Here is a 27,951-nt window from a genome sequence, read left to right on the forward strand (position 1 = left end):
CCCAACAGTTAGATCCGTTCAGTGTTATATCACACCAATGTCATCTTATTTCAGTAAGGCTTAGAAATATGCGGACTGACATTGCAACCTTTCACGATAGGTAGTCAAGGCCTATCTAGGTTGTGAACATCTGCTTTTTCTTTGTTCAGAACTGACCGTGTTACCTTAAAGTGGACGTCGCCCACAACCGGTCTACTAAAACAAAGACTTTGACTTGTTACGTTTCTTATAACATTTAAATATGTAACACAGGTGTGTGATCAAATACTAACTAAGTTACAGTAATAACTAATAACTAATATCAGTTTTGTATGTGAAAAATATCAACACAAAGAAATAAATTTATCAATCTTCTTGTGTTGATACTTAAATTTACATGTTGTATTAATGTAATTATGTCTTTGTGTTCATAATTTTAATATACAGAATTGAAAGTTATTAGTTATTACTGTAAATTAGTTAGCACACTAACGCAACAATCATTAAATATAAAACATAACATCATTATGACAAAAATAGTATATTTTATTTCTTAAAAAATAAAACAAGAGTCATTACAATATTCAATCACCATTACAATATTCAATCACCGAAAGGTTCTGGTATACAAAACTCTAACACCAAACAACCAAACTATATATTGGGCTTGTTTCGTAAGTTTCAATCAATTGCCCTATTGACAAAATTAATTATGTCATTATGTTATATTTATTTTTATTTACTCGATGGCTTTATGATATAGTTTGAAGGGTTGTTATATATTTAATGATTTAAATATTACAGTATATCCTAAACAATAATTAATGTAATTTAATTTATATTTATGTAGATAATTAAACTGTAGTAAGACTTTTACAATTAGCAAAATAATTACTGTATACATTGGTCACTATGAATTAAGATAATATATGTACAAAATTCTCTTACTAGGTTTATTCAAGAAACTTCAATAATAAGAAAGAATGAGAAAATATAACTCATAAGTAAATAATGGAGCAATAGATTTCGTAATATAAATTCATTAGCGACAGTAGCAATGTCTTGGGACTAAATTTATGAGTGAATAAATAATGGAGCAATAGATTTCGTAATATAAATTCATTAGCGACAGTAGCAATGTCTTGGGACTAAATTTGTGTTTCACTCATATTCAATTGTTTATGAGTTTATCAAACTTTTTAGAAATAGCAAAATAGTACTCCCTTCGTCCCTATGTAGTATAGACATTTCTTTTCGGTACGAGATTTAAGAAAAAATGTTTTAAATGAGTTAAGTAAAAGGAAAATAAAGTAAAAAGGGGGAAATGTAGAGAGATGAAGAGAAAGTAAAGTACGTTTTTACCAAAAAATGAAATGATTCAGCTACAGTGGGACAACCCAAAAAAGAATACGACTCAGCTATAGAGGGACGGAGGCAATAGTAGTATATTTTTTTAGGACGGAGAGAGTATAATATTTTTGCTAAAAATGAAAATTAATCATTTGCAATGGGACAAAACTTAAAATGGAAATCAATCACTTGTATAAAGGGAGTATGATCGAAAATATTTTCTTATTATTAATATTTTGTAATTTATATTAAAATTAACGCACATAATAGTAATTAAGGTCAGAGTTATTATTAATAAATATTTTGCAACTATTTGTAGAAATAATTATCAACATCCGGCTCCAAATTTGATATTGGATTTATGAGTATTTATTTATTTCTTCATTAAAGAGAAAAATATCACAAACGAAGTTTCTCCGCTGCTGATTTCTCACAGTCCATTCTCCGCTAGTACTTTAGGCAACCAAAATTTACTACAATTCCGTTGGTAATATATTAACATCGACATTTGTCTATTGATAATTACTTGCGGACCATTTTCAGTTGCTAATTCGTTGGTATTTTATTGCCAGCGGCATTTGTCCGTTGATAATTACTCACGGACCATTTTTCGTTACTAATTTGTTGGTAATTAATTTATTACTAGCGGCGTTTTTTTCGTTGTTAATTGGTCGCAGACCATTCGTCGTTGCTAATTTATTGGTAATTTAATACCAACGACATTTGTTCTTTGCTACTCACCAATGAACATTAGTCCGCTATAGTTCTGTTGGTAATTTATTACTGACGACATTTCTCTGTAGCTACTTACTAGTGAATATCAATCCACCACAATATTGTTGGTAATATTTTTACCAACGACATTTGTTTGTTGCAACTTACCAATGACCGTCAATTCGTTTCTATATACACTGCTAATTATGGCGTGTGATTGAGGCATCAAAATCCATCATAAATTTGCTACTAATTCCTCTTGTAAAATTACTAGTGGACATTCCGCCATCAATCCGCTAGTAATAGCAACATACTATATCTGCTACTAATTTTCGCTGGTAAACCATGAGTTTTTTGTAGTGAAAGGGTAAGTAGGTTTCACAATCTGCTAACTCATTTCACTTATATATTATTATAAAATAAATATGTAAAGATGAGACTCATATTTTACTAATTTTTTTAACTCACTTTCTTTAATGTTCTCTGTCCCACTTTAAATGGAGCATATCTAATTTGACACGAGATTTTATATAGGAGTATTGTTTTAGGAGTATTGTTATTTAGAGGATGACATATCAAAAACAAAAATATGTACATTAGAATGAGACAGAGAATATTTTCAAAATCCTTTGTTAAGTGGACACTTAGCTGTGGATAAAAAGAACTTAAAAATGTGGAGCAAGAAATGATTTCAGAGAAGGAAAAACTAATTTTAGTGGATGGACGGCAAAACCAATTTTAGTGAGTGATAAGTCAAACGGGTTAGGCCCACGAGACTTGGAACAGTTCCAACTGGCTGACCAATTCCAAGCAGAAAAATGCATTAGAGCATCTCCAATGGCGGCGAGCGGACAGGCTAGCCGATTCCCGGCGCTGGCCGGTCCGCTCGCCGGACCATTGGAACCGGCGAGCGCCATTTCGGCGAAAAAATTGGCGTTCCGACGCCGATTTTCAGGCGCTGACCACCATTGCAGGCTCCCGATCGGCGAGCGATCGGCCAGCTCAATTTTATTTATTTATTTTTTAATTTTTCGAAACACTATATATACGCGATTTGCACGTCATTTTCATTCGCACCACTTGTTTTAACGAGTTTTCTCTCCATCTTAATTTCTGTACAAGAGCAACAACGTGAAATGAGTAACGCGGGTGGTAGTGGTGGTGATGCTGAGGAGTACAAACGGCAAATGAACGAAGAGTTGGAGGCCTATACGTCCCGCGAGATAAACCGGTTGATACAAAGGGCTTTGCAGCCGGCGGTACCTCAACCTCCACCCGTTGTCCACCGACGAGCAGTGATTGATCGGGCGTAGCTGCACATCAGCGGCTATATGAAGACTACTTTGCGGAGGAGCCGCAGTTTGGATGCTCATCAGGGGTACCTCACGTAGCTGCACATCAGGGGCACCGCACGATGAAGTCGGCCGCCTCAAGGCACATGCCGACATGCGCCAAGTGGATGCTCATATTCGACTCCAAAAGGATTTAATTGAAGAGTTGTGGGCGCGGAGGACTGTACGTCGTTAGATTTTTTTAATTAATGTAATTTTTTTTAATTAATGTACTTTTTTAATTTAAATATTATTATTGAATTTTCACGTATCTGTGTCGTAAATTTAATTCCGTATTTTGTGTGATTGTTAATTATTTGTTTTTTTATAATTTTGTTTATTGTGGCTAGCCTATTGCTTGTCCAGTTGCTTGTCCTGATGATGTGGTATGAGGACTGAAGATGTGGCAGGAGCAGTTTGTATGGCTGGCCTATTACCATTGGAGATGCTCTTAATTATGAGAGGAACAAAATTCCAATGCATTATTAATTACTAGCAATTGACTTGGTGGATGAGGATGACTTGACTCCAAGTCTTCTATTCGGAATTCACACGACAAGACCCAACTCATATCATAATTTATTTAAGAGACACAAGCAACACAAGAAGGTAACCATCTCTCTCTCTCATCAGAAGCCATGTCTACGCCGATGGAGTAAGTTATATGTACAATCTTTCCAGCTTGGCATCAGTTCTTGTTAATCTACACATATGATAGTGAAGTAATTAATAATTGTAGCATCGAATACAGTTTTGTAATTAGGTGCGTTCATTTTGATTGGTAGATATTACAGGAGTATACCTCCAGTGACGAAGACATATGCAGTCGTATGTTTGTTGACAACTGCTGCTTACCACTTGGACCTTTACGATCCACGGAGCATTGCTCTCTTTTATTCCGATATTTTTAAAAAATTTCAGGTACTCTTTCCCTTCCACTATAAGTGTCTCGTCTCTCCACTGACGTATACACATTGAAACAACCCAAACATTTGTGGATTAATACTATATGTAGTCCAACTTTCACAAAATTTGTCTATAACCCGGTGGTAAGTTGCCTCTCTCTCCAAGCTAGAGACCTGAGTTTGATACTTACTGAGCACATTTCCAACTCTTACCTTTTAATTAGACTCTCTCTTCTCCAAATTAACTTTGTATTAATCTATATCATATCTAATTCAATTTTATTTTTTTCTCAATTCATATTTAAGTCTTATTAATTATTTTGTTTTTAACAAATACGTTTATTAGTTTAACCACTAACTTCGTGCCGAAATTTTTTGCCTCAACTATGAGGGAACGGAGGGAGTATTAATTTTATACTCCCTCCATCCCACAATAAGTATCATGTTTTGTCATTTCGGTTCGTCCACAATAAGAATCATATTTCACTTTTACCATAAATGAGAAGTAGGTCTCACATTCCATCAACTTATTCTACTCACATTTTATTATAAAACTAATATATATATATATATATATATATATATATATATATATAAAAGTGAGATTCATATTCCACTAACTTATTTAATTCACTTTTTTTTACATTCCTTAAAATATTTTTCATAACTAAATAGGACTCCAATTGCATGACGGAGGAAGTAAAAGATTGTGAGTGTAAAAGGTTAATATAATTGTCCGATCCATGCTCTAATAAATCTTAATTGGAGATGGATGCACTCGATACATGCAAATTTTTTTCCTTTGTATGAATAAGATCATGAACAACTTATAAGCTCCATCCCTCACCCAACAAAAAATCATCGATCTTTGTCATATATTTTTTCATGATCTTATAAAATAATACTCCTTCCATCCTCTATTATGTTTCTCAGTTTTTCATTTTGGTTCGTCCTATCAATTGTCTCACTTCACTTGTAATACTTTTAGTAATGAACCTCACATTCCACTAACTTTTTTTTACTCGCATTATATTATAAAACTATTATAAAAAAGTAGACTCATACACCACTAACTTTTTTAACTCACTACCATTTATATTTCTTAAAACTCGTGTTGAGTCAAAGTGGGACACATATTAGGGGACATATGGTGTATTTTCTCAGTCCCTTAAAACTAAAAACCATTCCTATTTTACTTCGTTCCTTGAAATTATACATTTTCTATTTAAGAATATTATTTTCTTTTTAATACGGTGGAACTCGTACTCTACTATTAATACTTCAATCACTATTATCTATGTCACTATACTAATTGTGCAATAATTATGGCTCTTTAAAAATTTGCATTGTTAATGGATAGAGGAAGTATATCATTTATAATAATGATTATTCAGCTTTTATTCACAATTCTCTTTTTTCAATCAAGAGAGAGAAATATTTGTTTTAAATAAGCTCTCACCCTTTCTTATAAACGTAGTAACTCATGTAATATTTGTTTTACAATTTATTAAGTCATAAATTATTTTATACTCCCTCCGTCCACGAATAAGAGTACCGTTTTTCTATTTTAGTTCATCCATGAATATAAATCTCGGTTCTTTATTACTACAAATGTTAAAGAGGCCTCACATTTCACCCACAATCATTTAAAACTAGTAATGTATACAAGTGAGACTCATATTCCACTAATTTTGTTCCACCCACTTTTTTTAATATTTCTTAAAACTCATAGTGGAATGAATTAGGACTTCTATTCACGGACGAAGGAAGTAAAATGTTTGAACTTATAAAAAAACATCTAAAGTAAAATTAGCCAGTTACATTTACTTGAAGGATATATCTATATATATGTCCTTATAATATACTTTGTGTTTCATTTTGAGGCAGGTTTGGAGATTCATCACACCTTTCTTCTTTCTAGGACCATTTTCTCTACCATTTGCGTTACGTCTCTTAACTATGTAATGATAAAACTATCCAAACTTATCCAATTTCTTTTATAATAAAAGCTTTTGGCAATTATTATTAGAATTAAACAAATTTGGATAATTAAATATTGCAGATTAGTTTACGGAGTTCAGTTAGAGAGGGGACCTTATGACAAGAGGACAGCAGATTTAGCATGGATGTATATTTTTGGAGCAATGACTCTCCTGGTAATTCTAATTTATTATTGTTAATAAGTTACTACAGAAATAAACTTGTTGGGCGTAATACTATTACTATCCCAAGAAAAATAGAAACAAAAGGAATTGCATGGACATAATAGAGGAATTACATTAAAATTTAAAATAAAATCGTAACGTGTTCTAAAATGGAGTGATTAATCTATTTATAAGTGTAGTCCACTGCAATGGGGTTCTACATCAGTCAAACAAAAGTTAAATCTTCCACTACGATTGTCGAGAAATAGAAACGTTACAAGCGTCTTGTCTTTCACGGACATGTGTTAGACGTGTATCTAGCCATGCTGCATCTGGACACGGCCCATCACGTGTGCCCATAATTATTACAGCTAATAGTTTAGTCTCTTAAATACAAGATTTATGGAGGTTCTTTCTTCAATTCGTTATTGCTCACCGGGAATCAGGTTAGATGAATCAGAACATACCACAATCATCTGCTTGGAACATAGCATAAATCGATTAATTTAAGGAAATTAGAACTTTTGTCAGTCGTGCGATCAGTCAATCAGCGTTGACCGGGCTAGATTCCAACCACTATCGATACTCCAAAAATATATTTGTAGATTTACATTAGATACTTCTTGTTGGTTTTATGTAAAATATAGGTGATCGCAGCAATTCCATATTTGTGGCATCCATTCACGGGGCCATGCGTAGTTTACGTGCTGGTTTACAACTGGGCTCGAGAATTCCCAAATGCTCGTGTCAATGTCCACGGTCTCTTTGAGTTAAAGGTATGTTGAATGATCAAGTATTTAATTGAATTTACATCATATAATTAGATGCGCTTTGTTGGTTGTAACTTGTAACAGGGGTTTTATATGCCTTGGTATATGTTGGTAGTAGATTTGCTAGTTGGAAATCGTATTAAACAAGGCTTGATCGGCATTGGCGCTGGCCATCTTTATTACTTCTTGTCAGTGCTCTATCCTATTTCTTCAGGCAGGAGGACTCTCATCAAGACTCCTCTATGGGTGTATCCTTCTAATTATTATTTTTACTTTCACCATATCTTTTTAATTAAGCTACTCCTCCCTCCCTACCTTCCACAATAGTAGAGTCATTTCATTTTGGAAATATAAGCTACTCCTCCCTCCCGACCTTCCACAAGACTTCTCTCTTGCTTTACTATCTCTCCATTTTAACTATTTATTATTATCATTTTTCTAAAATGACTGCAGAAAAAGAAAATGACTCTACTAATATGGAGTATTGGATATGAGTTTGAGTTTATCCTTGATTTCTAGTAGTCATAAATTGATTGATTTTTGGGGCGAGGGATACCAAATGAACTCACCATTAAGAAACTCGCATCAAGCCGATTCGGATGGTGGTGTCGCATTTCGTGGTAGAAGCTACCGCCTAGGCGGCCGCTAATCTAGACTATATAATTATAAACACAACATGCTGTCACTCCTTTTCATATTTCTACACTACACAAGCATTCCAAGTTGTGTATATGCTATGCCCAAGACTAGATTACCCTTATTATGGTTGCTATATTGATCTATAGAATTGATATTTGAGCTCATTGTGAGGAAACTCTGACCTTACAACTTGCTAGCGAGCAATTCTAAACGGGATAATGTTAAAATCTCTTAAATCTTGATCAATATCTATTTGGCAATAATCATGCTCATCTATTTCAAGTCTAATCTTGGTGTATTTTTTTAGTCAACTATGTATGCATCACATAATCAAAATGAAAATATTACTTCCTTTGTTCGACTATAAGCGATTCATATTCCTTTTTGAGACGTCCCACTTAAAATGAGTTATTCCTTATTAGTAAAAAAAAACACATTTCACTCTTTCTTACTTTATTGACTCACCTATTTACTTTAGTCTCTCTCTTCTCAACTCTTTAAATACCATTTTCTTAAATCTCATACTCAAAAGAAATGTCTCGCTTATGTGAGATGGAGGGAGTACATAAAATCTATCTTTAATGGAGTTGAGGAAAATTTCTTCCAAAAAATTACTCTATCCGTTCCAAGGTAAACGGCACACTTTCCTTTTTAGTTTATCTCACAAAAGATGTCATATTTTGATTTTGGAAAAAGTTCTCTTTCACATTAACATATAAAAGACTAAAGTCCAAATTCAGTTCCCTACATTTGTCCTAAAAAACTTTTTGGTCTTGTACATGAAGTTTGTAACCTTTTGGTATCAAACAATATGTTTTGCTCCAAACTTAACTTTTTCCATTAAAACTTACGGTCAAACATGTTTGACCAAATTAATTAAGTTAATTAGGTTAAAATTAAGTCATTAATTTGGTCAAACACGTTTGACCTTTAGTTTGAACAGAAAAAAGTTAAGTTTGGTCCAAAACATATTGTTTGAGATCAAAAGGTCACAAACTTCATGTATATGACCAAAAAGTTTTTTAGGACAAGTATAAGGGACTAAAAATAGAATTTAGTCTATATAAAAATATTTTTTCTCTTTTCACTTAATATATACTACAAAACACCTTCTTAAATCTCGTGCCATAAATCCGAGTGTGGTATCTATCTTGGAATGGAGCTTGGAATGGAGGAAGTAGAAAGAAGGTAAGTGAACAAAATCCTTATATATAATTATACCATTAGGTGAGGAAATTTTTTTTTCAAGGATAGTATGAGTGTAGACACAATAGTTAATTGATAACTATAATTAAATAATAGCCATTAGATATTCAAATCAAAAGCCTAGATCATCAGATTCGGAATGTCAATATGATAAACAAAAAAAGTCAATAAGGGTATTAAGGTCAATTTACAACAAATGAGTTATAACTAACTTTTGAAAAATATCTCACGACTTTAAAACGCATATAACTTTCTCGATTTAAATTATATTTTCGCACAACATATATCAAATTAAAGATAATTTCATAAGGATTCTAACGAAATCTCACTTACATATGTTCCGATGTCAAAATTTGGAAATTTTTTTGAAAATTTTCAATTTTTTCGTACAACAACAAATGTCAATATAGTATATAAAATATGTAAATATAATACATGTAGAATGTCAATATAAGCAATGTGTTAACATTCTCAAAGTATTGTGTTGACATTCTCAAAGCATTAAGTTGATATTTTCGAAACACCATATTGACATTTTCATCCAAAACCTAATTTGATAGTTTTTTTTTTATCTTTTTCGATTTAATTAATAAAAATAAAAATTACACGTGGAAAATTTTAGACCACAAGATTTCTAAAATCATATGGTCTTAAATTAGTTATAGTTATCAATTAAATGATGAGTTAGCAATTGATCACTCCCCTTGTGAATTATTTATAGAGTTCATTCTATACAATAAAAGCGATAAAAATGGTCTCTAAATAATATAGGATGCATATTTGCGATTTTTTGTGAAATTAATTGCACCTGATATATCCTGATAAAATTTTAATTTATTTGAGGTATTTTCCACCTTTTCTTTCCAATTTTTCCATTTTTATCCTTGAGAGCACTATTGAAATTTTTTTGGCAAGAAGATGCATAATTTCCATCTTTTGCAGATGCAGTTATTTTATTGGAAGAGCTACTGTCAGAATTTTACTTTAGCAAAAATTTGACTAACGCCATTATGTTTTAAATGATGTCATATTTTTACATAAGTTTAGAAGAGACATTTTAATTATTTTTCTCTCAAGTTTTTTTCTCTTTGTTCTCGTGTTGAGGAATATCGATAGTTTCGACAAATTCTTTATGCGGAGGAGAAAGTGGATGTAGGTGGTTATGATTTCAGTATTGCAGCAATTGGTGCTGTGAAAGGGATATGTTAAAAATCATGGTAAATTCTAGAAGGAAATCATACGACATATTGTATTTTGTGGTGGGGGTGTAGGAAGCGACCTCTCTTCATCATGTTTTGAATTCATTACACTCCTCTTCATCATGTTTTGAATTCATTACACTCTCAATTTGTTGTGTATACCCACTTAACCTGCCCAAGGTTTACCGAACCGGCGGTTAAAACCAAAACTGTAATCGCCGGTTACGGTTCCGAACCGAAATCGTGAGAATTTACCCAAACTGAAACCGTCGATTTTTGAACCGTGAATCGGTTCAGGTTAAAAAATTTTCAAACCGAAACCGTGTAAGAACCGCCGGTTCCGAGCGGTTCCAAACCGGAATCGCGAAAAACCGCCGAAAAACCGTGAAACTAAGCCGGAACGCAAAAAATCGGTGGTTCGGAACCGTGAAAAACCGCCGGTTAAGAACCAAAACCGAAACCGGCGGTTCCTGAACCGTGGGCACCTCTAATACCCACAAAAGAATGAAGATCCAAATTTTAGGAAATGTGTAAGATTAAAATTATAAAATAAAATAAGAGAGGGAGATGAATTTTACGTCAATAAAGAAGTTTGAAAAGTTAAAACATTCAATTACCAAATACTCCCCTCGTCCCAAAGAAGGTGATCTCTTCCTTGAGCGACACGAGATTTTATGCAAGTTTATTTTGTGTGTTTGATGAAAAGAATAAAGTATTAGAAATGAAATAAAATAGAGATAAAATGATTTCTATTTTAGTAATAGGTCATCTTGACATAACAAATTTTAAAAAAAGTGGATCATTTTCGATGGAACAGAGGAAATACTTTCTTTACCTCTGGAATCATTAATTAGACGTGTTGTATAAAATAAGATATGCAAAAAACAAAAAAAAATGTAATCGCATTAAATGAGCTACCGACGAACAAAAGGAAAATGCCATAGTGCCCTTGAGGCTAAAAATGACAAAAATTATAAAGATGAAAAATTACCTCAAATAACTTAAAAATTTTTGTCCAAATATTTCACGAAGAACCTTTAATATGCATCCTGCATCATTCAAATTCTATTTTCATAGTTCATTCAAAATAAAAATTACACACTCAATTTATATATAATGTATACGTACATTCGGTTCTTGCTAATAGAGATAAATAAATTTGAAAATTAAAATTTATTACGTGAAATATTTTAATAAAATTTAAATTTAAAATTTATCGAATTCTTTTCAATTTTAAATATGAAGATCCAATGTCCAACCTTGTAGGTTCCATCCCTATCTCAGAATATCTAGTTGCCGCCTCACCGTGCTTGTCCAGTTAGCCTTCCCGCTGAAACCTCTCACGTCTCAACCTCGCCGCGATTTGCCGTGCCTTCATCGGTAGCTAAATCTTCATTTTATTTTTATTTTAATTCTCAATTTTTCAGCCAGGAATTTAGATTAGTATTAAATGTTGTGAGAAATTCTGGTTCTGAGAATTGTGTTTGTATATTTAACTAGCTCTGCCACTTAACTTTGATGAAACAACCACGCCACTACTTTCATTTCCATTCTGACTTTGTTGTGATAGATTATCAAGACAGTGAGAAATATAATCTAGATATGAATTCCTGAGAAGTTGTAGCCTCAATTTTAGTCTTTGCATTTCACTCTTTGTTGTCTCGGATTGAGCTCTTGAAAAATATTCCAGAATTCTGATATACCGATTTTTCAGTTTAATAATTACTCCCTCCGTCCCTCTGTGGTAGGAGTATTTCTTTTCGGCACGAGATTTAGGAAAAGTTGTGGTAAGTGAGTTAAGTAAATGGATACTATAAAGTAGGAAAGAAAAAAGATAGAGAGGTAAAGAGTGAATACAATATGAAAGAGTAGAGTAAGAAAGACGAAAGGTAGCTGCTTTTTGCCAAAAAAGAATACGACTCAGCTACATAGGGACGGAGGGAGTATAATCTTATGCTTACCGAAATAAAGAAATGGCTGTTGTATTGTTTGCTTGATTAGTTGCCACAAAGTTAATATCCATGTGAGTAAATGGGATTATGAGACTGACTGAAAAGTTGTTGTTGTTGGGTAAATTGGCAATATAGTTCTGCATTTTCTAGATTCTTAGAATAATTCTTGCTGCAGGATAGGAACCATGCCAAAGTTGAAGACGACCCGAGTAAAGATACCAGAGGGGTGGGAGATGATTGAACCTACTCTAAGTGAACTACAAGCAAAGATGAGAGAAGGTTCTTTGATTCTTACTAACAATATTCTATTTTTGTTTTCTCTTAATCATGTTATATGTTTGTGGCAGCTGAGAATGACCCAAATGATGGTAAAAGGAAATGTGAGGCCTTGTGGCCTATTTTCAAAATTGCCCATCAGAAGAGTAGATACATATTTGATCTCTATCACAGGAGGAAGGAAATCTCCAAGGAATTATACGACTTCTGCTTGGATCAGGGATATGCAGATCGTAACTCAATTGCGAAATGGAAAAAGGTATGCCCTTTGTCACAGGAAGTAACATACAATACAGTATAGCTAATTGAAGATCTTGAACATTTTCAGCATTTATGTATATATGTCTTTGTTGTTATTGTCTATTGCTGGACCAAATAAAATGTTAAAAACCAAGATGGCTATTATTCCAATTACCTACGATTGATTCACATGAAAATTGTTTTGATGGCAGCCTGGTTATGAGAGGCTTTGTTGCCTGAGGTGCATGTAGCCTCGTGACCATAACTTTCAAACGACTTGTGTCTGCCGAGTTCCAAAGCATTTGCGTGAGGAGAAGGTTATTGAATGTGTGCATTGTGGTTGTAATGGCTGTGCTAGTGGGGATTAAGGACTAGGGTTCAGAAATGTTATGCCTGAAAATAACATTTCTGAACCCTAGTCCATAGTTTAAGTTGGAAACATGTGACTTTCTCTGATTTCATTTGATATTATAGTGATGAAATAAAATTAGTTATACTATGTGATTAGTGTCAACTATGTCTGCTCATCTTATCTATTAAAATTTTAAAAATCAAAATCACATTTTGTAACGCCCCACTTTCGGAACCCTAATTTGCGAAACATAAAATTTTTGCATTTAATGCTTTTAATGCCGTGAAGTATGTGAATTAAATGATGAGTGAATTAATTGCATGTTTTCTGCGTGACCTAATTGCGTTTTGGAATTTAGATTTGATTTGATTAGTCAAACCCGTTGAGCATATGACGTGGCTGTTGAATAGTCAAAGATGTGGAACATATGACGTGGCCATTGAAAGGTCAAAATGTTGAGAATATGTGGTGGAAGTGAAAATGGTTGAAATTGTGACGTGGCTGTGTGAATAATCTATGCGGGGTGAAATATATTGTGACGAATTATTTCTTAAGGGATGAGTGAGATTAAATAGGAGCTTCAGTATTCATTTGACATTTTCGACCCCTGTTATTATTGGAGAAGAAATCATATTTTTCCTTGGATTTAATTAATTGCTTGGGATATTTATCCAAATTAAATCCAAAACCCGATTATTCCTTATTTTTTTCCATGAGAATTCGACCCCTATGCTTGTTCCAATGGAGATTTCAAAAATCTCCTATTTATGGGAGAAGGAAATTATTTTATTATATTATTTGATCCCTTATTTATTCCCTTCCATGAATAAATACAAATATCCTAGCAATCTTACCATATCTAAGGAGATCTTGCCATATCCTATTTAAATTATGATTTGAATTTAATTCCTTGTGAGAGAGGAATAAAAATCGCCTACTTCCCTATTTTAATGGTGAAAATTATTATTTTATTCTGCTCCGTATTATTTTATTCTACTCCGTGAAATACCAAATTAAATCATAGGCTAATTAAATAACCTTGATTTTGAATTCCTCCTTATTCTTCTCCCATAATTCACGCAATTCTCCCTCTCTCTAACTCCACATTATTCATTTAATTAATTATAGAGAATCAAATCTTGGAAATTATCTCTATAAATAAGGGACGAAAACCCTAACCCTAGCCACTAACTACACGCCACTCTCCACTCTCCCACTCTCTCTCAATTTTTCTTCTATCTTTTCTCCAAGAATTCTTCATCTTTTTTAGAAGAATTTAAGTTGAAGCCTCAAGAATTGTTGAAGAATCAAGATTTTACTTTGTTTCTACCGATCGTTTCGATCAAGAAAGGTATAATTGAATTTCTTTTCCTCATCCTCTCCATTGAAACCTTGATTTTGATTCCTTCATGCATATAATGAGTGTAGAGATCGTAGATCTAAGATTTAATCGGGTGGGATTGATGGTTGCATGAGAAAAAGATATGTATATGCGTTCATGGTTGTTTATGAATGAACTTATGGATGATTTGTGGTGAATGCTATGTGAATATATGAGAACATGATGGTGAGATCTTTTTGAAGCATGCTTATGTGTTTGGATGAATATTTGATAAACCCTAATTCGAAATTTGGAAGCATGATAACTGTGGTGTTCGGACAGTAGATTCTGACGTGTTTTTGACTGACCAAACGATCTTATTTTGGTGCGAAATTTTAACTGAGTAAACTTCAAGGTGTCTTCTGTGTTGTGTGTAAATTTCAGCCCTTTTGAACGAAAGATGAACTTTTAATGAATTTTTGAAGTTGACTGCGGAGTTCTGCCAGAATTTGTATTCTCGTCCAATGAGTTTCATTTTTTATTTGACCGACCTAAAGATGTGATTTTGATGTGAAATTTTACTTGGATGATCTTTGATGTGTCTACTGTATTTTGGTAAAATTTCAGCCCTAACAGAGGTCGGATGAATTTTTAATGATTTTTTCAAAATGACTGCGCTATTCTGCCAGTTTCTATCATACAAAAATAATCTATGTTGTTAAGTTTTGAATGATATACATGATGCATATGTGTTAAGGAACCCATTCTATGATGAAGTGATGTGTTGTTCATTGATGTAAGCTATGGTGTGTTTCCTTGTGTTGATGAACGTTTGGGATGGGTTCGTTGATGTAAGCTATGGTGTGTTTCCTTGTGTTGATGAACGTTTGGGATGGGTAAATTAAAGAGACGATGGAAGGAACGTTAGGGCATGCATGACAATTTTTGTGATGAAAGGCTGATTGTATTGTGGTGTTGACAAGGGTTGTCGTGCGTACGTGAGCACAAGGAACAAGGGTTGCTTTGAGTTGTGTATTGTGTTATCTAAACAAGCGAGATGGACTTTCTTTTAAATAAGGACGATGTCCTAAATGTTTTATCGATGGGAATGAAATTGTGTTTATCATGCCTTGTTTGATTTTAACATGCCTATCTGATATGGCTTTATGCCATTATTATTTAAATCGAATTCGGGTCCTCGTAGGGCCGCAAACCCTACTTGGACTAGTGTACACCTATGGTAGATCGTGTGCTAGCGTACGGGCTGGCCGGTCTAGTGACTTGGTCTGTGGCCACATTCCAAGTCATGTATTGACAGATATGGTAAACGTCTATGGGAAAATGACTGATCAGTCGACTTTTGAACGATGAAATATTTTGGTACCTCGGGGCCTTTCTAAAAATAAAAACCCCGATGGATACTTGAAAAAGGCATGATAAATAATATTTTGATAAACTGTTTTCGGCATGAGTCCACTGAGTATTTTATAGTACTCAGCCCTGCATATGTCTTCCCTGTGTGCAGGTTGAGCGGCGACGAGAGTATGGTGGTGTTGCGCAAGTTAATTGAAGAATGAATTGTTTATCTTTGATCTGTGAGTGTCGTTGTGTCTTCATACATAACTTCACTCTTCTCTTGGATGCTTCCGGTGAAACCTGTTTTACTTATTGTTTGATCTTGACACTATTATGAGTTCCGTTTAGAATCTAAAGACATGTTATGTTTTGGAGTACGCTGAACCCTTGTTATCTTGAATATCAATGATGATAATTATTTTCTCTTTGGTCTATCTGTCAAAGCGTCACCCTGACCTTCTCTCTTTGATTTTTGTTCATTAATTACCTTGGTCAAACCCCTTTTATAAAACACTTGTCTTTTTCCTTATTGCATTTAAGTCATGTTAGGTCACGATCGCCACATTTATTATACCCTAGAAGGGCGGTCGTGACACATTTGTCTCATTCCTTCTATTAACAGGCTGATCTCTCTCCCAACTCTGACCCTTTGCTCTCTCTCACGTTGCACGCTTGCGTGCGTAAAAACTCTATGTTGTCTCCTTTTTTGAATTATTGTGATTGCTTCCGTGTGCTCTTTCGATATTCCTCATATTCGTGCTGGGTGGATGAGGTGGAACTTGTTCTTTGCCCATTATCTAACAAGTCAATCTCATAATCCTAGGATCAAGGCCAAGATGAAAGATAACCATCTTCCTCTCTGCCATATTTCTGATGCTTACTCATGTCTTATGGTGTTCTCTGCTTGCATCACTATGTTTCTTCTTCTTCCTCTTCTTTACAAAAGAACTAGAAGGTTCTTCTAGCCCTGGCATAATCTCTACTGGCTCTCCCAAATCCATCTCCCAGTAGGGCTGGGAATTCGGTCTTGGTTAACCGATGACCGAACCGAAAACAACAGTTTTTGGTTAATCGATAACCGACAATTTCGGTTATTGGTTCGGGTTCGGTTTCGGTTCCATATGCAAGGCGACGATCGGTTATCGGTTAGGGCATCAGCAGTGGGGCGCCCTAAGGCGCGCTGAAGGTGGTTACTCTGTAAGCAGTGATAGTAAGTAAGTCAAGTGTGCACAGAGAAAACTAAAGCAAGTGCTCGGTCAAGACACCACGCTCCTTAAATCCACCGGATCACCAGGTCCAGGAACTCAAGAGAACAACAGTGTTTTTGTCGTTGGACACACTCGATTCCCCTTCAAAAATAAATCCCTCAACCCGAATACTATAAATTAGTATAGAGAAGCGGGGTCGATCCCACGAAGATGGATTCGTGAAGTAGTGCTTAGAGACTCTGGAAACAAGCGGCTGCTGCCACGCAAAAGGATTGAGAATTTTAACTACCTCTAGACCTAGACACGAAATGTAAATGATAGACCTAGGTCACGGAAAGGAAAATAGAATCAGACTTCAATAATGAGAGACACATTTTACTTCCTAGATTGAGTAAACGCCTAACTAATTCAGACTAGACAGACAGAATAAAACGGCGGGGACCATGACTCCAAATATAGTAAGTACGGCCAAAGCTGCAAATAACAAACTTATGCTCCAACTAACAACGACATGAAATTTCCTAACCGATTCAAGCACGCAAATGGAGAAAGAGGAGCATATATCTGGATTCGAACAGAATATAAAGATTTGGATGCTGGAAACTTACCATGAACCGGAAATACATCAGATCTGCGTAAACTAGGCAAAATGAAATGAAAACACGTAAACTAGGCATGAAATTTAATTAATCTTGCTCAGATTAACGTCGGATGCTTAATCCACTCCGGATCCAAGCGATCCGAACCCAACAACAGACAAAATCGACTCTATAACTCTGGTTTTCACAGATCTGTCCCGATCAACTCCGAATTCAAACAATCACAAACATCTCCACAACACCAGCGAACTCAACTCTCCGATTCATCAACAAACAGACTCCGATCACCCAGATCCAACCACAACCTGCATAAATTCAGAACACAATTGCGAAACGCATCCAAAACAAGTAAACTAACTCAAATTCCAGAAGATCATAGCAGCAAAACCAGAAATCAACATCATCGACATAACTGAAAATAAAACTCGCATAAAATACGGAATAAATGGTAAAAACAACCAGAGGTCCGAGCTTCGAACAGCGAAGCTCGGTGAAATCAGCAAAGTACGAAAGCGGAAATTAAATTGTTTCTTCGCCCCACAGAAGGACGGTGTTACAACCCAATCGAAAACGTGAAAAAGCTAGATGTGTACCCAAAGTGCGTCACCCTGAATCTCCCCACGAAAAGAACCCAAGTGTGTGAAAAGTGAACTAAGCTACAGGCTGTTAGCGAGGCCTCCAACCGAGAAGATCCCTCCAGCGTGCATGCTTCTCCCTTTTATAGATGCGGACATAACCTTCTAGAGTGTTCGTAGAAATCTCTATTCTACCCTTCAACTCCGAGGTTTCCTCCGTCAAGCAATTTTTCGCACATTGTTCACTTATCCGCCAGTTTCCTCGGGCGTGTGATTACCGCCTTCCCTTCCTGGACCTGGCGGATTCCTTCTACACACCTGGCTTAAAACAAGTGTTAGACCCTGTAAATTCACGAATTTTTCCCCTAGACCTATGCATGAAATTAGCCTTATCAAACTGCTCACACTTAAACCATGCTTGTCCTCAAGTATGAAAGACAAGAAAAAAGAAATAAGGCGAATTTCAATGCACGGTTCCCAAGAACGACTCTATAAACAAGACACTAACACAAAAACAGACTCCTAGACAACTACAGATTCAGAAAAGAAAAAATAACACACAAAGAACACAAAACACAACAAATAAGCATGCACTAGTTTCAACTTTTAGGCAACGGTCCCCACAAGCTTAAGTTCTCTCTGATTGTCTACGGTCTTCAAATCCTTCCTCTTCCTTCGTCGACCTAAACGGTCCGTCAGTTTGTCAAGAAGCCTATGGATTTCCTAGCGGTTAGGTTCGCTCGATCGCTCATTCCTCATCAGGGATGTTAGGACCAAAACGCTCCAACGTTAAAGTTACACCACTGATGCGTTGGGTTACGAGAGTTTCTCCTTTCTATCATCTTTTTTTTTCTAGGTCAGGTAATTTTTATTCTTTTTCCCCCCTTTTTTTTTCTCTGGACTTCGTCCAGCTTATACCTCCCCTTTTTTTCAATTTTCTCCTCCCCTGGACTTCGTCCAGCTTATAACTCCTTTTCCTGGACTTCGTCCAGCTTATACCTCATTTTCCTGGACTTCGTCCAGCTTATACCTCCAGAAACCCTTTTTTTTTCCGTCAGACTCTTCTCCCTAAGCATCAAGTGGCTGCCCATTTTTTACATGTTAGCTCAAAGTGTTTAGGCTTATAACTCACTTTTATAGTAGGGCTGCACAGCTAGGTTATCTAAAGCATCCTCTATCGTCCTCACTTCATCCAAACCGCTTTTGGTTTATTAAGGAAAAGGGCATCAAAGTTGACGTGTATCCTTTCTTCAATTGCTCTTACTAAGGGAATTTTTGCCTTATTGTATCCACTAGCTCATGCAACACGCAAAAATAAAATAAAAAAAACTGAAGACTCTAAGACTCTTATTTACATACTGCACCTATTCCCTCCCCCTCCCACTTCACTCAAGCTTGTCCCCAAGCTATCCTAGTGAAGGGGGGAAACAGGGAAGTATGAACAACACAAAACAGACCACAAAACGAACAAACAACATGCTAAAAACAAAACAAACTTCTCACACTTAGACCGTACACCGGGCTAAGTGGGAGAAAGTTCAACAACTAAAACTAAACATGCAAAAACGGCACAACCCCTTCTCACACTTAGACCAAAGAATGGGCTAAGTGTGGGAAATTGCAACACATAAGTACAGAAATATGAAAAGTAAAAGTTACTTGGGTTGGGGGGAATTAATTCGGGGTCTGGCCCCCTTGGGAGCCAGACTTGGGCGGCACGGCCTGTTGGATCACTTTAGCCTTCTTTCTTGCCGGCGATTCCGGCTTCTCTGTCCTCTCTTCAGTCTGTCTGGGTACGGTCTTCTTTAAAGTCACGGGTCTAGCAGAAGACAGGATGGTCAGAGGCTTGGTGGCTTGTGGCGGCTTCTGGATAGATAAACTTCCTGGACTTGGCGCCGTGGTTCCGCCACTGGATCCAGGAAGTGACTTTGGTGCGTCCGAAAATTTCTCGCGCAACCACTTAATCATTGTCATTATTAATGCGACACCTTCCGTCTTCCTCTCAGTACATATGGATGATGTCTCAACCAGATCAGAAATGCGCCCCTTGAGGGCCACCATTTCCTCCCTAACCTTCCTGACTTCCGTTTTCATTTCGTCGATCTTCGTTCTTACTCCGACAACTTCTTTTCGGACTCCCTCAGCCCCAACACTGTCCTTCCCTTTACCCCGTAGGGCCACGATCTCTTCCCTCACCTTTTGAATTTCGGATCTCATCCATTCCACTTCCTTCCTCATCACTTCCACTTCCACGACTGACTCTCTGGCTGCATCCACATCAGCAATTTCTGTCACCCCCGCCACCTCTTGCTCCTGTTTGATTTGGGCTTCTGACTTACCAACTTCATAAAAACAGACATCCCTCCCGTGCGTGATTAGCAGCCCCTTGTTGAAGAAGTAATCCATGTTGAAAACCTCTGGGGGTAGACACATCTTCACTTCTCGGCATGACTTGTGGATCTTCATGATCACATTTCGCTGTAGATAAGCCCCGAGAAGATGGCATGTGTATAGATGCCGGGAAGGGTTGGCAGTTACTTGGTGGCAGGCTTGGGCTAACTAGTAGCCTAAGTGGACACGTACACCCGTGTCCATGCACCAGGTAAAGTATAAGTCGGGAGTCGTCAATGTGTTGTTAGCTGTGCCCATCAGATTATAGCTAATGAAGGTTTGGGCAAACCTCGGGATCCTGTTCTCGATATGGTGGGCCTTCGAAAAACTAGTTTTAAATTGACCCACCCTCGGGTGGGTCAAGAACTCCCATGCGCTCTGCGCTTTGAAACCTGGCGTGAACTTTGGTGGGCCGACCATTCTCTCGTTCCATAATCCTTCGTCATCTTCTGTACGCGTCAGTAGACCCATCCGTAAGGTCCACTCACGGATGCTCATCACATGTTCTTCAGTGAAGAGCCGGAAGTTAATGGAATCGGCATCCAAGTCGGTGGTAGATTTAAACCGAAAAGTCGAGAAAAATTCCCGGGCCAAGTCTATCGGAACCTCAAGGGTGCTATGCTTTAGCAACCAGTCAAAGCCGATTGCCTCTATATATCCCCGAAATTCATCGTTGCTCGAGATCTCCTTTAGTTCCGCCGAGTCATACATCTTCCCGGACTTAGCAACCTTTCCTAAACCACTCTTCTCCGTGTATATTGTTGTGCGTTTTGGGTCCGCGAACTTCCTCATCTCGTTCAGCAGCTCTTTAGTAATCCAGATTTCTTTCGGCTCAAAGTTGAGCTCCACCTCTTGTTCTTCTTCGGAGTCACTGGACCCATCAGGGCTTCCGGACTCAGCAGCGTACGGTACCTTAGCAGGTGGAGGGAGAGAGGGTTCAACGGACTTCCCTTTTGCTTTCTTGGTCGAGGAAGGAGCAATCTGTTTTCCTTTCCTCTTCCTCTCGACCGCATGTCGGCACTCCTCCTTGTCGCTCTCCCCATCAGTAGGTCTAGGAGAGTTTACCTGGCCAGGAGTTGCAGGCTCTAGATCTAGTGACCCTGCTTCTGTCCGCGGGACGTGTTCCTCTATTTCATCACGTAAACCTCGACGAGCTTGCCTCCTTGCTTCCCGTGCGTTAACTGGTGAATCGGTCACAACGGGGACATTAGTCAGATCTACCATCAAAGTCATCCCGTCGCCGCCAGGTTCTTGTTCAGCATCAACAACGAGGGCTTCTCCCTTGTCAGACATAAAAGGGGTCGCCCCCTTGAGATAAACAGGGGACTCTACCACAACCAACTCTTGTTCAACGTGGGCTTCAATACCCACGGACTTCTCAGGGGTTTCCCCCTCTTTGACATCTTCCTCAACAGTTAGGGCTTCGGCGCCCTCAACCACTTCTGGGGTTTCCCCCGCTAATTTTCTATCAGAATTTAGGGCTTCGTCGCCCTCTGGAACATCACTACCAACAACTGGGGTTTCCCCCCCTCCAAACTTTTCCAAAACAGGGGATTCCCCCTCTATAGTACAACTATCAGCAACAATAGAAAGATCCACACCCACAGATTCTGTTAGGGTTTCTTTCTCCACAAAATCCACGGCGGCAAACACAAGGTTCACCCCCTCAGGAACTCCAACTACTTCATCATTTAAAACAGGGGATTCCCTCTCAACGACAGAATCTAACCTGGGTTCACTTACAGCCAATAATCCCAGCCCTGCCGCCAGATCTGCTTCTTCTTCGTGCTTTTCTGCGGCGGCTGTCTCTGGGACGGCAGTGTCAGGTTCTGCAACGGCTTCCGGTTGGGATGTTGAAACCCCTGATGTTTCCGGTGGTGGTGGTACGACAGATGTTGAAACGGCCGGTACAGATTTCCCCATCACAGCCGCGAACATAGCAAATGCCTCCATCGCCTTTTCTGGCCCCCCAAATTTTTGTAGGAGGTCAGCCATGAATGCCACCGTATTAGAATCGGCGGGTCCTGAAATACTTCCGGCACCCTATTTGTAGTCCATGAAGAATGCTGCAAAATTTTCACAGAAACTCGGACGGAATTTTCTCGATTAGGGTTAGAGAAAAAAACCTAAAGAGAAATTTTGGGGATTTCCGAATGTAGAGAGAGAGTGAGTAATGAAAAATAAAAAGCAGCACACGGTTATTAGCTGATGGGTATGGACGAGGATGGTTTTACAGGCATGACGCTAGCGACCGTACATCTCCTTATAAAGGTGCCCCATTAGTTTTTTGAAATCTGAACCAGTGCCAATTCCCTCCAATGTTTTGCTCCTCAACTCCCTGCCCCAGTAGATACTCTCTGCAGAACTACACATAAAAAAAGAATCAAACTAAAAAAATGAAACGCCAGACCCCCTAGGTCTAGGATATGACAATATCAAAAACATTCCCAAGGAGTCTGGTATTTCGAAAATATTTTCGGAAGATTATTTTTTTTCTGATTTGTTTGGGTTTTCTTGATTTAAGGAAAACAATTAAATATTTACAAATTGTGTTCAAGTGTTCTCACGATTCCTAGGTCAGGTCATGGTAAAACTTCTTGGATACTGGACCTAGGAAATCCTTAAGAACACTCACTTCCTAGACCGATTAGGCGATATCAGGGAGTGCGCGTAGTGGCATTTCGTCCACTACACACAGCTCCGAGTTATCCCTAAATACCTTCATACGATGACCGTTGACAAGAAAAGGAGTTGAGTTTGACGGACTTCCCTGGATCTCTACTGCTCCATTTGCACGAAGACTCACAATAGTGTATGGTCCAGTCCATTTGGACTTCAGCTTACCAGGCATTAACTTGAGCCGGGATTGGAACAGGAGAACTTTCTGCCCAACTTGCAGTTCCTTGGTCCGGAGATTCTTATCATGCCAAAGCTTGGTCTTTTTTTTGTACCACATCGCTGATTCGTAAGACTCAAGCCTCAATTCTTCCAACTCCTGGAGCTACAGTTTCCTCTCTCCTCACAGGCTTGAGGATTCATATTAATCTCCTTGACTGCCCAGTACGCCCTATGCTCAATTCCCACCGGCAAGTGACACATCTTGCCGAATACTAACCTGTAAGGAGACATTCCAATGGGCGTTTTATATGCTGTTCTGTATGCCCATAGTGCGTCATCAAGTCTCTTACACCAGTCCTTCCTTGACGGATTAACCGTCTTTTCCAGAATCGCTTTGATTTCCCTGTTTGATATTTCAGCTTGCCCATTTGATTGAGGATGATATGGTGTGGAAAGGCGATGGTGAACCCCGTACTTTCTCATTAGAGCTTCAATAGTCCGGTTAAGGAAATGCGTCCCATTATCAGATATTATAGCTCTGGGCACTCCGTACCTATTAAAGATGTTAGCTCTAAGAAATTTCGCTACCTCTTTAGCATCACACGATGTGGTCGCCTTGGCCTCTATCCACTTTGAAACATAATCAACTGCCACAAGTATGTATGCGTTCCCGTATGAAGACGGAAATGGACCCACGAAATCCATTCCCCAGACATCGAAGATCTCACACACAATCACTGGAACTTGTGGCATTTCGTCCCTCCTAGAGATTCCCCCTGTCTGTTGACACCTCTCACAGTTCTGACAAAACTCGAAAGCATCATTATGCAATGTAGGCCAGTAAAAACCATTATCTAACACCTTCCTTGCAATCTTCCTAGGTCCAAAGTGACCTCCACAAGCTAGGGCATGGCAATGGTTCAGCACATCCTTTTGTTCCCATTCTGGTATGCATCTTCTAATCACTTGGTCAGCTCCCATTTTCCACAAATACGGGTCGTCCCAGAAATAATACTTGGCCTCGCTTTTGAGCTTCATCCTATGGGCCCGGGAAATTTCCTGCGAACTGGGCACCTCTCCAGTGACCAAGTAGTTTGCCAAGTCTGCGAACCATGGCTCATCGTTTAGACGACATTTTCCTCTCTCAGAATCTCCTGGATCTGTTAACGCCATGATCTTTTCCCAATTGACGGGTCTAGGAAGTTCTCCTAAATAGTACAGATGTTCCTCGGGGAATGCATCTGGAATTGCTTCCTCTGTCTCCCCTTGAAAAATACAACTCAAGTGGTCAGCCACCTTGTTCTCAGTTCCTTTCTTATCCTTGACCTCCCAATCAAATTCTTGTAAAGTAACACCCAACGGATTAATCTTGGTTTGGACTCCTTCTTCGCCAGCAGGTACTTAATAGCCGCATGGTCTGTGAAAACGATCACCTTCGACCCCAGCAAGTACGGACGAAACTTCTCGAATGAGTACACAACAGCCAGCATCTCCTTTTCAGTGGTGTCATAATTCTTCTGAGCTTGATTTAGTGTCTTGGATGCATAAAAAATCACGTAGCTTTTCCCATCAACTCTTTGACCTAGCACCGCTCCCACGGCGTAGTCGCTTGCGTCGCACATGATCTCAAAGGGTAGATTCCAGTCGGGCGCTCTAATAATGGGAGCAGAAACTAACCTATCCTTCAACAACTGAAAAGCTTTTTTGCACTCCTCATCGAAAACAAACTCCACATCGTTATGCAATAAGTGAGTGAGTGGTTGAGCAATTCTCGCAAAATCCTTTATAAACCTCCTATAAAATCCTGCATGCCCTAGGAATCCTCTCACCTCTTTCTGATTCGTCGAGTAAGGCAGTTTTGAGATAACATCGATTTTTACTTGATCTACCTGTATGCCTCTTTCCGATACCACATGCCCTAGGACAATTCCCTCGGGGACCATAAAGTGGCATTTCTCAAAATTCAAAACCAAGTGCTTCTCCTGACACCTCCTCAGCACTACATCCAAACTTGCCAAACACGAGTCAAATGAATTCCCGTACACAGTGAAGTCATCCATAAAAATCTCGATGCAATCCTCCAGGAGATCCGAGAAGATACTCATCATACACCGCTGAAAGGTGCCTGGCGCATTGCACAGACCAAACGGCATCCGTCTATAAGCATACGTTCCAAAGGGACACGTGAAAGTTGTCTTCTCCTGGTCCTCGGGATCCACATAGATTTGAAAATACCCACTCTATCCATCCAGGAAGCAGAAATATTGCTTGCCCGCCAACCTCTCCAACATCTGGTCAATGAAAGGTAACGGGAAGTGATCCTTCTTAGTAGCCTCGTTCAGCTTCCGGTAGTCAATACACATCCTCCACCCAGTAACAAGTCGAGTGGGGACCAACTCATTTTTATCATTCTTAACCACCTGTATTCCTGACTTCTTTTGTACCATATGTACTGGACTAACCCATTCACTGTCTGGTATGGAATATATGATTCCTAGGGATAGCAGCTTCAATACTTCCTTCAGCACTTCTTCCCTCATGTTCGGATTCAACTTGCGTTGCGGGTCCCTGCAGGCTTTTGCTCCTTCTTCTAGACGAATGTGATGCATGCACATATCTGGACTGATTCCAACCAAGTCAGAGAGTGTCCACCCAATAGCCTTCTTGTGTCTCCGGATCACATTCAGCAATTTCTCTTCTTGTCCCTCGGTCAAGTTGCTGTTAATAATTACCGGGAAATTTTCATTCTCCTCCAGATACGCATACTTGAGCCCAGGTGGAAGCGTTTTCAATTCTTTCTCGGGGACATCTTTTTCCTGGGGCAAGGGATTTTTCTCTGTCGACTCTGTTGCGATTCCCTTCTTAGACTCAGTAGAACTGTCCATGCTTGCCACATAAGGTGCCTTCCTTGATCTAGCTAGCTTCGGGTTCGCACAGAATTCCAGAATCGCTTCAGCTAGCTCATCATCTGATAACTCACTCGTGTTCATTGCTTGACACCAACTAGCTACTTCTCTATCAATGGGATGACTCATCTCGGAATTCTCGATCTGTTCCCGCATTAATTCTGTCTCAAGGTATTCCTGGACCAAGGGGTTAATAACATCTATAGCATGCAAATTTTCGACGTCAAGAGGTTTTTTCATTGTCTCATTTATGCTGAATGTATATTTCTCCCCATTAAAATCAAGGCAGATGGTACCATAAAAAACATCAATGATAGTCTTGGCGGTACGCAGGAAGGGTCTCCCTAAAAGTACTCCGCCACACTCTGCAGATTCATTATCACTCATTCTAATCGCATGGAAATCAGCTGGGTACAAGAAGTCATGTACCTTTACTATTACATTCTCAAGCACTTCTTCAGACAAATGCATGACCTGTCTGCCAATTGGATCACAACTTTCGTATCCACCATGCCTACCCCTACTAACTTCTTGTATATAGCCAGTGGTAACACATTTATGGATGCACCTAAATCGCACATAGCATGCTCGATTTTTACATCACCAATAGAGATGGGTAAGGTAAACATACCTGGATCATTGCATTTCGAAGGCATCCTCCGCTTTTGAATCACTGCAGAGACGTTCTCGCCTATCAAAATTTTCCCACTGGGTCTAGCCTTCCCAGCTATAAATTCCTTGATGAACTTGCTAAACACAGGCAATTTCAAGGCCAGTAAAAATGGTAGATTAATCTCCAATTTCACGAAAATATCCATGAAGTCCACCGGTTCTTCCTTCTTCTTCTTGGCTTCCCCCCGGCTTGGGAAAGGCTTCAGTCGCTTCCCTGCTCCTGTAGAGCTTTCAGCTAAGAATTCTCCAGTTTCCTCCCTTACTGCCTCGTTCTCCAACTACGACTCTGGATCGAGGAAAAAAGGCTCAGCTGACCTTGGCAAGGATTTCTCCAAATCCCCTGTCTTAAGGTCATCCTTGACCCAGGAAGTTCCTCCCTCCAAGTTCCTAGGCCTAGGAATTGTATCCTCGTCCTTACCTTCCTTGGGGCTTGTCGCTTCTTTCGTTCTTACCTCTGGCCCATCATATCCTTTCCCGGATCTCAAGGTAATCTGACTTATATTCGCTCTATCCGGTGGCCTTACGGAGGCAGGAATCTTCCCTTCATTTCCCCTCATATCACTTAAAGAAGTGGCTATCTGGGATAACTGCTAGGCTAGCATATCCATTGCTGCCTTTTGCTCCTGTTGAGCATCTTGAAGCTTGTGCACTACGTCATTGTTCGATTGCATGTTGTTTTGCATATGCTGCTGAGAACTGACGAGATCGTGCACCATATCATCGATACTCTTTGGTGATTTCGATGGCTGACTGGGCCCTGGCCCTATGCTCAGAGTCGGTCCACTCACTTGACCCTGACGAGCGTTTCCTTGACCTCCTGAAGAGTTGTTGTATTGATTTCCTTGACCCTGGTAATTGTTCTGAAAATTCCTTTGGTGCGGTGGTACATAAGAGTTCCCTTGACTGTTCTGATTTCTGTTTCCCCAGCTCGAGTGGTCTCCTTGGTTCCGATTGATCCAGCTGCCCTGCCCCTCTTGATTCCTTCCTGACCAATTACCTTGTCTTTCGGGCTGAGGTGCAAATTGCTG

General features: G+C 38.5%; 2 protein-coding genes across 4 annotated transcripts; both read left to right on the plus strand.

Annotated features, from left to right (window-relative positions):
* The first annotated feature begins 3,913 nt into the window (after positions 1-3,913).
* Positions 3,914-8,018, plus strand: LOC121778184 (derlin-1-like). Of its 2 annotated transcripts, XM_042175484.1 has the most exons (7): positions 3,914-4,029; positions 4,160-4,295; positions 6,167-6,240; positions 6,342-6,435; positions 7,071-7,199; positions 7,278-7,441; positions 7,716-8,018. In XM_042175484.1, the coding sequence occupies exons 1-7, from the start codon at positions 4,013-4,015 to the stop codon at positions 7,840-7,842; spliced, it is 741 nt and encodes a 246-aa protein (XP_042031418.1). In that variant the 5' UTR covers positions 3,914-4,012; the 3' UTR covers positions 7,843-8,018. The 2 variants fall into 2 exon arrangements, with proteins under 2 accessions (XP_042031418.1, XP_042031419.1); XM_042175485.1 differs by lacking the exon at positions 7,716-8,018 and having other exon boundaries at positions 7,312-7,441.
* An 812-nt stretch (positions 8,019-8,830) lies between these two features.
* On the plus strand, positions 8,831-16,168 carry LOC121778185 (protein BUD31 homolog 2-like). 2 transcript variants are annotated; one of them, XM_042175486.1, is made up of 5 exons: positions 8,831-9,020; positions 11,504-11,617; positions 12,365-12,468; positions 12,537-12,724; positions 15,904-16,168. In XM_042175486.1, the coding sequence occupies exons 1-5, from the start codon at positions 8,989-8,991 to the stop codon at positions 15,946-15,948; spliced, it is 483 nt and encodes a 160-aa protein (XP_042031420.1). In that variant the 5' UTR covers positions 8,831-8,988; the 3' UTR covers positions 15,949-16,168. The 2 variants fall into 2 exon arrangements, with proteins under 2 accessions (XP_042031420.1, XP_042031421.1); XM_042175487.1 differs by lacking the exon at positions 15,904-16,168 and adding an exon at positions 12,918-13,099 and having other exon boundaries at positions 8,847-9,020.
* The last annotated feature ends 11,783 nt before the right edge of the window (positions 16,169-27,951 follow it).

Source organism: Salvia splendens, chromosome 19 (genome assembly GCF_004379255.2).
Source record: "Salvia splendens isolate huo1 chromosome 19, SspV2, whole genome shotgun sequence".
Classification (NCBI taxonomy): domain Eukaryota; kingdom Viridiplantae; phylum Streptophyta; class Magnoliopsida; order Lamiales; family Lamiaceae; genus Salvia; species Salvia splendens.

Coding starts and splice junctions, on each gene's coding strand:
- LOC121778184 (XM_042175484.1), top strand. Junction 4,296..6,166: donor ATATTTTTAAAAAATTTCAG/GTACTCTTTCCC, acceptor ATTTTGAGGCAG/GTTTGGAGATTCATCACACC. Junction 7,200..7,277: donor ACGGTCTCTTTGAGTTAAAG/GTATGTTGAATG, acceptor AACTTGTAACAG/GGGTTTTATATGCCTTGGTA.
- LOC121778185 (XM_042175486.1), top strand. CDS start 8,989: ATGGAGCTTGGAATGGAGGAAGTAGAAAGAAG. Junction 9,021..11,503: donor ATGGAGGAAGTAGAAAGAAG/GTAAGTGAACAA, acceptor CCAACCTTGTAG/GTTCCATCCCTATCTCAGAA. Junction 11,618..12,364: donor GATTTGCCGTGCCTTCATCG/GTAGCTAAATCT, acceptor TTCTTGCTGCAG/GATAGGAACCATGCCAAAGT.